At 39.5% G+C, this 9,789-nt stretch overlaps 1 protein-coding gene across 1 annotated transcript; it reads left to right on the top strand.

Moving 5' to 3' along the window:
- The first annotated feature begins 3,199 nt into the window (after positions 1–3,199).
- Positions 3,200–4,114, top strand: LOC107484730 (uncharacterized). Its single transcript, XM_016105270.1, has one exon. It carries the CDS (start codon positions 3,200–3,202, stop codon positions 4,112–4,114), a length of 915 nt encoding a protein of 304 aa, XP_015960756.1.
- The last annotated feature ends 5,675 nt before the right edge of the window (positions 4,115–9,789 follow it).

Raw genomic sequence — 9,789 nt, 5'->3', positions numbered from 1 at the left:
AAAGAGCTTTAGGGTACACTTTGAAGTTGGGGTACACTTTGGAGCATTAGGCCACACTTTTAAAAGCGTGGCCCATGATCAAATCAAGGAAGGAAGTAGCGTAGCCCATGACCAAATCAAGGAAGAAAGCTGCCAGCATGCACACTGCCCTGCTCTTGCCAAGGGCAGGGCAGAATCGTGATGCACATTGAGGTTGGAAGCAAGATTTTCGCTAAGTTAAAATCTGGCCGCTCACAGCATGATCATGCCTACTTCAAAGGGTTATAACTTGAGCTACAGACGTCCGATTGATGTGCTTCCAGTTGCGTTGGAAAGCTGACATTCAGAGCTTTCCAACGATATATAGCAATCCATATTTGGCGTACAATTGAGGCAGGAACGAAAGGCATCTTTAAGGGGCAAAAATAAGCAAAAATAAACCAAGGAAAAGAAGTAGCGTGTGCATCCACCAAGTCTCGAACGTGGAGCTTCATTTTTGGAAACACTGCCCTGCCCTCCGTGAGGGCAGGGCAGCATTTTGTTGGTGCACAATTCTGGCGCACCAAGGCACCCTTCTGGCGCACCGCAGCATCATCTGGCAGCACCAGCAGCGCACCGTGGCACAATTCTGGCGCACCAATTTTTTCTGCCCTGCCCTCCGCGAGGGCAGGGTAGCATCCTGCAGCACACACCAACGCACCACGCTCGCACCAAGGCCGCACGCAACAAATCCTGCCCTGCCCTCCACAAGGGCAGGGCAGCCTCCTGGGAGTGTCATGGGCCAAAAATCAACCAAAATTCAATTTAATTCAACTCCTTACCAAATTGAATCAAGGCCAACCAAACCCATTTCTCCTCAAATCCAAAGCAAGCTAAGCCCACATCATCACTCAAAGGCACATGGATCAATTAAATTAGGATTTTCATTTTTGTAATTTGTTTGAATTTCATTTTCATTTTTCATTTTGTAAAGCCTATATAAGGCATCCTTTCCATCTTTGTAAAAAAGGGCGAGACCCACTAGGGAATATTAGGATTTGAGAGCTCTCTCTTTTAAGTTTTCCTTTCGGCTTTAAATCTTGGGTAGAGAATTGAAGAAATTCTGTTTCAATCTCACCTTGAGATCTCTTGTTTACTTTTTCTGCATAATTGAAATTCACATACTGCTTCATCTTCTCTTTAATTCTGCAATTCATTTTTCTTCTTTCTTCTGCAAATTGTTCTCTAAATTGATCAAGGAAGGGCTTGAGATCTAGATTTGTTCTCTAGTCTCATTGATTCCCTGAGATCTTGAATTTCTTTTCTGAGTTTCACAATTGAGTTGAATTTTGTTTCTGTCTTGGTCAAGTGAGCAATTGAGCTCTTGGCTTTCCTTCTGTTTTTACTGTTTCATTGAAATTGTTAGTTTCACCTTGAGACTTGAAAAATGATCTATGTCTCTTTGTTGCATCTCATTGCTCCCAATTTAATTTCCTGCACTTGTGTTCTTCTGCAATTTACATTTAAGCTACTATGACCTTGAATTTACTTTTCCTGCAATCTAATTTCCTTGCAATTGTTCTAAGCTTGGATCTACTGCTTTCATTTAATTTCTAGCACCCCAGCCCCCACAATTTTTCTAAGCTTAGATCTACTGCTTTCATTTAATTTCTAGCACCCCAGCCCCCTCTACATTTGATGCAATTTACAATTCTTGCAATTTAAGTTTCATCTAATTTACTTTCTGGTTATTTAAGTTTCCTGCCATTTTACTTTCTGTAATTTATGTTCACTGCAATTTTACATTCTGCTGCAACAATTCTCACTCACCAATGTTAGCTTGACTAAACTAATCACCCACTAAAGTTGCTTGATCCATCAATCCCTGTGGGATCGACCTCACTCATGTGAGTTATTATTACTTGATGCGACCCGGTAGTGAGTTATTACTACTTGATGCGACCTGGTATACTTGCCGGTTGGATTTGTGTGTTGGAAATTCGTTTTTCCACAAAAACACCATCAGTCATCCAAATTTAAATGCTGATTTTGAGCTAAAGACCTCATTGATTAATCTACTTCCTAAGTTCCATGGTCTACCCGCTTAAGATCCCATTAAGCACTTTAGAGACTTTCAAATGGCTTGTTCAACTGCTAGGCGGTATGGTGCGGATGAGGTTGCCATTTTCTCTTGAGGGAAGGGCAAAGGAGTGGTTCTACACTCAACCCAAGAATGTTGTCACTAATTGGGATTTGCTTAGAAGGAAATTTTTGGATAAGTTCTTCCCACCGGAGGTCACAGATAGATTGAGGAAGGAAATCTCTTGTGTCACTCAAGGTGAATCGAAAACTCTCTATGAGTATTGGGAACATTTTAGGAAGTTCCTTGATTTGTGCCCCCATCACATGATTGACGTGTTGGTGCTTATTAGTTACTTTTCCCAAGGTATGAAGCCTCAAGATAAGATCCTTTTGGATGGTTCGAGTAATGGCTCTTCGACAAAGTACAAAATGACAGTAGAAGCATGGTAACTTATCACCGATTAAGCCGAGTCTAGCCAACATGCAAGGCACTGGAATAATCATCCCAAGGCTATTGCAGAAGTTTCCTCTAGTACTGAGTCCGCCCTCACCAAGACTTTAGGAGAAATGACCAATATCCTCAAGCAACTCTAACTCAATCAACAACAACCTCCACCTCCTCTACAACAACAATGTCAACAGTTGGTCCCTCAAAGAGTATGTGGAATTTGTGCTTGTTATTTTCACTATACTGATGAATGTCCACAACTCCAAGAGGACAATACCTTGGTGGCTACCAATGCTTTTTACAGCCCTCTGAATCAAGGATACTATCAACAAGGTGGTAACTTTAATCAAGGTGGTAACTACAACCAAGGTTGGCAAGATAATCCAAATCAAGGATGGAGAGACAACTATAACCAAGAAGGAAGAGACAACGGTCAAACCAAAGCTGGAACAATAATTACCAACAAAATTGGTATCAACAAAACCCTCCTTACCAACAACAAAACCAAGGTCAAAAGTAACCACCTCACTAAAGGCAAGCTCAAGTACCTCAAATCACCCAACCACAAGCCCTATAAACTACCTATCCTTCTTCTTCCTCCAACCAAGATGAAACCCTTCGCACTATTCTTTAAGGGTAAAAAGAGCTTCAAAATACACTTACTTTTAGCCTCACCGGTCTCACCTTTACTCTCCAAGCTCTTTATCCCGTATGGACCAACCCTCTACCCCCAATTCTCAACCTTCATGCTCTAGTACACTTTCCTCCCAACCCTTACCTAACCCCAAGGGTGGAATCAATGCCATCACCTTGAGATCTAACACTACATTGCAAGAGAAGAGTTCCGAGGAGCCAAGCTCAAGAGAAGCCACTCAAGATGAAGAGGTTGTTGAGGTAGAAGATGTTGAAGACAAGGATGAGGTACAAGAGATGGTTGATGAAGAAGTTGCCCAACCCAAGGATGGAGTTTCTAAGGAAGAAAATGTTTTAAAAGATGACATTCCAATTCCTTTTCCATACCAAGCTAGGAGGACTAAAAAGAAAGTGGAGCTAGATCCCAAGATGGTAGATATATTCAAAAAGGTTGAGGTAACTATTCCCCTTATTGATGCTATTCGCCAAGTTCCAAAGTATGCTAAGTTTCTAAAGGATTTGTGCATGAATAAGGAGAAGATTCATGATTTAGAAACTATTCCTTTGGGTAGCTCAATTTCTGCTTTGATGGGTGCTATACCGGAGAAATATGGTGATCCTGGTCCTTGTCTAGTTACTTGCACTATAGGTGGTATACAATTTGTTGATTGCATGTGTGACCTAGGAGCTTGTGTTAGCATTATGCTGTTATCTATTTCAGATGCATTGAAGCTTCCACCATTGAAAAGGTCGGCAGCCCATTTTGTTTTGGCGGATAAAAGTATAATCTCAGTAGTTGGCATTGCGGAAGATGTCTTAGTGAGCATTAAGGGGTTGAATTTTCCAATTGACTTATATATTCTTGAGATGCCCCATAATGACTTCGGAAAACCATCATCTATCTTGCTAGGGAGGCCATTCTTGAAAACCTCTTGGTTTAAATTGGATGCCTTTTCGGGTACCTACTCCTTTAAATTGATAGAAGAGCAGTGAGTTTCAATCTTGATGAGGCTATGAAGCATCCACTAGAGGACTATTCTATCTTCCAGTGTGATATGATTGATGATATTGTGGCCGAAGTCCACCATGATATAGTTGATGAGCAAAACATGGTTCAAGGTGCAAGTGTGGGGACACCCCCTGAATATGATGAAGACACCTTGTCATCTCCAGTGATACCAAATAATCAACTGCCAAGCCATGAGCTACATATGGAGTTGAAGCCACTTCCACCTCACCTTAAATATGCTTATCTTGAACACAATCAAAAGCTCCCGGTGATCATTGCAACGGAGCTTACTTCCCAACAAGAGGAAAGATTGCTTAATGTACTATGAAGGAACAAGAAAGCTATTGGGTGGAGTTTGGCGGACATAGTTGGTATAAGCCCCCAAGTGTGTGAGCATCGCATTTTTCTAGAAGAGGGAGCCAAGCCTATCCGTCAACCACAAAGGCAGTTGAACTCCACAATTCTAGAAGTTGTGAAGAAAGAAGTGACCCGACTACTTGAGGCCGATATTATCTATCCAATCTCGGACAATGAGTGGGTTAGTGATAAACCCTATTTGTAGGGTTTATCTTATGCTTCATTTAAGGAATTTTATGACCTTTTACCCACATTTATTCAATGAATTAGCATGATTTTGTGATTGTCTCCTTATTTGTGCTTAGATGTGAAAACATGATTTTTAGGCCTTTAACTTGATTATTTTAATCTCCCTTTGATTCCACTAGATGCCTTGATATGTTTGTAAAGTGATTTCATGTTGAAAAGGCTAGGAATGAATCAAATGAGTGAAAGGAAAGCATACAAAGTGGAGAAGATCATGAAAAGCCAAAGAATTGAACTCGCCCATGGACGCGTACGCGTGCTGTGCGCGTACGCGTCGATGTTGATACTTGATTTTTAAGTGAATTCGCGCCCAGCAAATTCTCAAGAGTTGTGGGGCCCAATCCCAACCAACTTTGGCGCCAAAGATGCTATTTAAAGCCAAGGATTGAAGAGCAAAGGGACTTTGGATCATTTTTTACACATTAGGATTAGTTAGAAGTAGTTTCTAGAGAGAGAAGCTCTCACTTCTCTCTAGAATTAGGATTAGGCTTAGGCTTAGTTCTTAGATCTAGGTTTTAATTCATGCCTTCATCTTTTTCTACTTCTCAATTCTTTGTTGTTACATTCATCATTCTTCCATTCTTTTGTTGTAATTTCCTTTATGTTGTTCCTATGCTTTGTTGTAGATCTACTCTTGTTCCTTCTATTTTCTTTCAATTCAATTAGAGGTAATTCATAATAATTGTATTTCTTTTAATTGTTGTTGTTAATTCATTGCAATAATTGTTATTAAATTTCATTCTTGTTGTAGATTTCATATGCTTTCCTTTTATGCCTCTTATGTGTTTGATAAAATGCCTCTTTTAGCTTTAGTATAGATTTTGCTCCTCTTGGCCTAGGTAGAGTAATTAGTGATGCTTGAGTTGTCTAATTCCCTTGTTGATTGATATTTAGAAGTTGCTAATTAATTTGGATAGCTAGTCTTTCCCTTGGGAGTTGACTAGGACTTATGGAATCAAGTTAATTCATCCACTTGACTTTCCTCCATTGTAGAGGTTAACTAAGTGGTAGCAATGAACAATTTGTGGTCACAAGTGAGGAGGATAACTAGGATAGGACTTATAGTTCTCATATCTTGCCAAGAGCCTTGTTAGTTGTTAGTTTATTTTCTTTGCCATTTATATTTCTTGTCTAAAATCTCAAAAACCCCAAAATATCTCATAACCAATAACAAGACACTTTATTGTAATTCCTAGGGAGAACGACCCGAGGTTTTAATACTTCGGTTTATAAATTTTAGGGGTATGTTACTTGTGACAAACAATCTTTTGTATGAAAGGATTATTGCTTGGTTTAGAAACTATACTTTACAACGAGATTTCATTAGTGAAATTCTAAACCGTCAAAAATCTAATAATCAAAATGGCGCCGTTGCCAGGGAATTGCAATGGTGTTATGTTATTGGTTATTGTACATATGTGAATTTTATTGTACATATGTGGATTATTGCTTTTTGCTTTATTTGCTAGTTGTAGAATTTTATTTCTCTTTTTTTCCATTAGATTTTGTTTCTTATTTTCTCTTTTCATCATGAATTCTCACTTTGGCTATGAGTGTGATTACAACTATGTTGTAGAAAGTGAAGATTACAATGAAAAGATGCATCAAGGATGGGATAACCAAAGGTGGGAGGAGCCATATGCATATGATCAATCCTCATGGCAACAACCTCCACCAATGCACTATGAAGAAGAGCCATTCTATGATGCATACCAATCCAATGGCTTTGGTGAATCTCCTTGTGATTTTTAAGAACCACCGCCATATGCCTATGAAACTCCTCCTCAACATGATCCTCAACCATACTCACAAACCTCTTTTCACCAAACACCTTCACATGACCCCAATCCATATCCACCATACCAACCACCTTTTGAACCACATGAACCATACACGGAACCACCATTCCAATATCAATACTCCTCAATACACACCACCACATCTGTACCAAAAAGAACCACCTTCCTATTATGAACCCATTCTCCAAGACATTGAACCCTCATATCCATCCCAATCCTCAATGGATGAAATCCTTAGCCTTATACTTCGAGGACAAAGAGAAATGCAAAGGGAGACATGATAAACCACTATTTTATGGTTTATATTGTGTTTAATTGAGTGGTTTTATCAAGCTTTTCATCCACTTATTCATATGATTTGCATGATTTTACAATTCCTTCCTAGTTTAGTTCTATGATTGAAAACTTGCTTCTTAAAGATCTTTTAATTATGTATTTTAATTCTCCTCTATACCATTCGATGCCGTGATCTGTGTGTTAAGTGTTTCAGGCTTCATAGGGCAGGAATGGCTTAGAGAATGGAGAGGAAGCTTGCAAAAAGGGAAGGAGCACAAGAAATAAGGGAGACAACCAGCGATCAACGACGCGCACACATGGCTGACGCATGCGCGCAAATTAGACAAAATCACAGCGATGCGTATGCGTGCTTGATGCGTACACATGGATTGGAGTTCAAGCAAATGAGGCGAGTGCGTGCCTGACGCGCACGCGTGGAAGAGAAATCGCTGAATAACACGTATGCGTGACTGACGCGTACGCGTGGCCTGCGCGATCTGCAGAAATTACAGAATACGCTGAAGACAGTTTTGGGCCATTTTTTGACCCAGAGTTTGGCCCAGAAAAATAGATTAAAGTCAGGGAACATGCAGAGACTCAGGACAGCAATTCAGATCGGATCAGAATTCACTTTTCATAATTTTAGATGTAGTTTTTAGAGGGAGAGGTTCTCCCCTCTCTCTTAGGTTCTAGGAGTAGGATTCCTCTTAAAGGATTTAGGATTTCAACTCTTCATTAGGTTCAATATTCCTTTTACTTTGTTTTTCTCTTTTACTTTCAGATACTTTAATGCTTGTATTACTTATGTTGCCTATTTGGCTTATGAACCATTCATGTTAGGATTTTCTTAAATAATATAATTTGAGGTATTTCAGACTTATGATTGCTTCCCTTTCTTTATATAAATAATTTAGATTTTTACTATTGGCTTTGGTTGATTAATTGGTGACTCTTGAGTTGTCAAACTCATCGTGATTGATAATTATTATTCTTGCTGATTAATTTAGATTCCTATAACTCTAGTCTTTCCTTAAGGAGTTGACTAAGACTTTAGGTGTTAAATTAATTTGTCCACTTAACTGAACTTCATAGTTAGAGGTTGACTTAGTGGTAGCAGAAATATAATTCTCATCACCATTGATAAGGATAACTAGGATAGGACTTCCAGTTTTCATACCTTGCCAAGAGTTTTATTAGTTATTAATTTATTAATTCCCTGCAATCTATTTCTCTTATTCAAACTTTTTTAAAACCCAAAAATACTGTTTTCCATAACCAATAATAAATCACACCTCCCTGCAATTCCTTGAGAAGACGACCCGAGGTTTGAATACTTCGATTTATAAATTTTATTGAGTTTGTTACTTGTGACAACCAAAATGTTTGTAAGAATGGTTGATTGCTTGGTTTATAAACTATACTTGCAACGAGAATTTATTATAACTTCTAAACCATCAATCTTCAGTTCTTCAAGACACTAGAATTTGTGGCAACTTTGACCAAGGTAGTAAGCACCTTAGCCTCCCAATGCTTGAGTACTCAAAGCACTCCCATGGTCACATGTGGAGAATCAATTGAAAAGCATAGCATGAAGGAGAGATTGGAAACTCCGGTGGAGAATGAGGAATGTTATTTTGTATTAGAGCAATTGGAGGAGCCTATGATCATTGAAGAAGAGGAAGAAGTGGTTGAAGACTTAGGAGATGCGGAACCTCCATGGGAAGCTAAAATCATAGAAAATTCCTCCAAGAAGATTGAATTTGATGTTGAGGAGAAAAGTGCACAACCTCCAAAACAATTATTGAATGAAGAATTGGAAGGAATGGAGCAAGAGTTGAGTTCCCTTGGTGATGAAGACTATGCATCCTACCTTCTTGGTGGTGAATCCTTTGAATTTGAAGAACCTTCTCCCAATGAGATAGAAAGCAATGTGGAGGTATGGTGCACGAAATTGCAATCACACTTTTGCGATTCCGCACAACTAACCAGCAAGTGCACTGGGTCGTCCAAGTAATACCTTACGTGAGTAAGGGTCGATCCCACGTAGATTGTCGGCTTGAAGCAAGCTATGGTTATCTTGTAACTCTTAGACAGGATATCAATAATTATCAGGATTGATTGTAAAAAGCAAAAGAACATGAAGTAAGTACTTGTTTTGCAGTAATGGAGAACAGGTTGAGGTTTTGGAGATGCTCTATCTTCTGAATCTCTGCTTTCCTACTGTCTTCTTCTTCAAACACGCAAGGCACCTTCCATGGCAAGCTGTATGTAGGGTTTCACTGTTGTCAATGGCTACCTCCCATCCTCTCAGTGAAAATGTTCAACGTGCTCTGTCACAGCACGGCTAATCATCTGTCGGTTCTCAATCGGGTCGGAATAGAATCCAGTGATTCTTTTGCGTCTGTCACTAACGCCCAGCCCTCAGGAGTTTGAAGCTCGTCACAATCATTCAATCATTGAATTGTAGAAGATACAATGAGAAACGTGTAAAGTGTCATGAGGTACAGATACAATGTCAAAAGATCCTATTAATAGTGAACTAGTAACCTAGGGTATACAGAAATGAGTAAATGACGTAAAAATCCACTTCTGGGTCCACTTAGTGTGTGTTTGGGCTGAGCATTGAAGCTTTCATATGTAGAGACTTTTTCTGGAGTTAAACGCCAGCTTTTATGCCAGTTTGAGTGTTTAACTCCAATTTTTATGCCAGTTCCAGCGTTAAACGCTGGGAATTCTGAAGCTGATTTGCAACGCCGGTTTGGGCCATCAAATCTCGAGCAAAGTATAAACTATTATATATTGCTGGAAAGCCCAGGATGTCTACTTTCCAACGCCGTTGAGAGCGCGCCAATTGGGTATCTGTAGCTCCAAAAAATCCACTTCGAGTGCAGGGAGGTCAAAATCCAACAGCATCTACAGTCCTTTTCAGCCTCTGAATCAGATTTTTGCTCAGGACCCTCAATTTCAGCCAGAAAATACCT

This window comes from Arachis duranensis, chromosome 4, assembly GCF_000817695.3.
Source record: "Arachis duranensis cultivar V14167 chromosome 4, aradu.V14167.gnm2.J7QH, whole genome shotgun sequence".
In the NCBI taxonomy this organism is placed as follows: Eukaryota; Viridiplantae; Streptophyta; class Magnoliopsida; order Fabales; family Fabaceae; genus Arachis; species Arachis duranensis.
The sequence above is the reverse complement of the archived record's forward strand: the minus strand, read 5'-3'. Positions and strand labels throughout refer to the sequence as shown.

What these genes read in the sequence shown, in the direction of transcription:
- LOC107484730 (XM_016105270.1), top strand. Translation starts at nt 3,200, where the DNA reads ATGGACCAACCCTCTACCCCCAATTCTCAACCTTCATGCTCTAGTACA.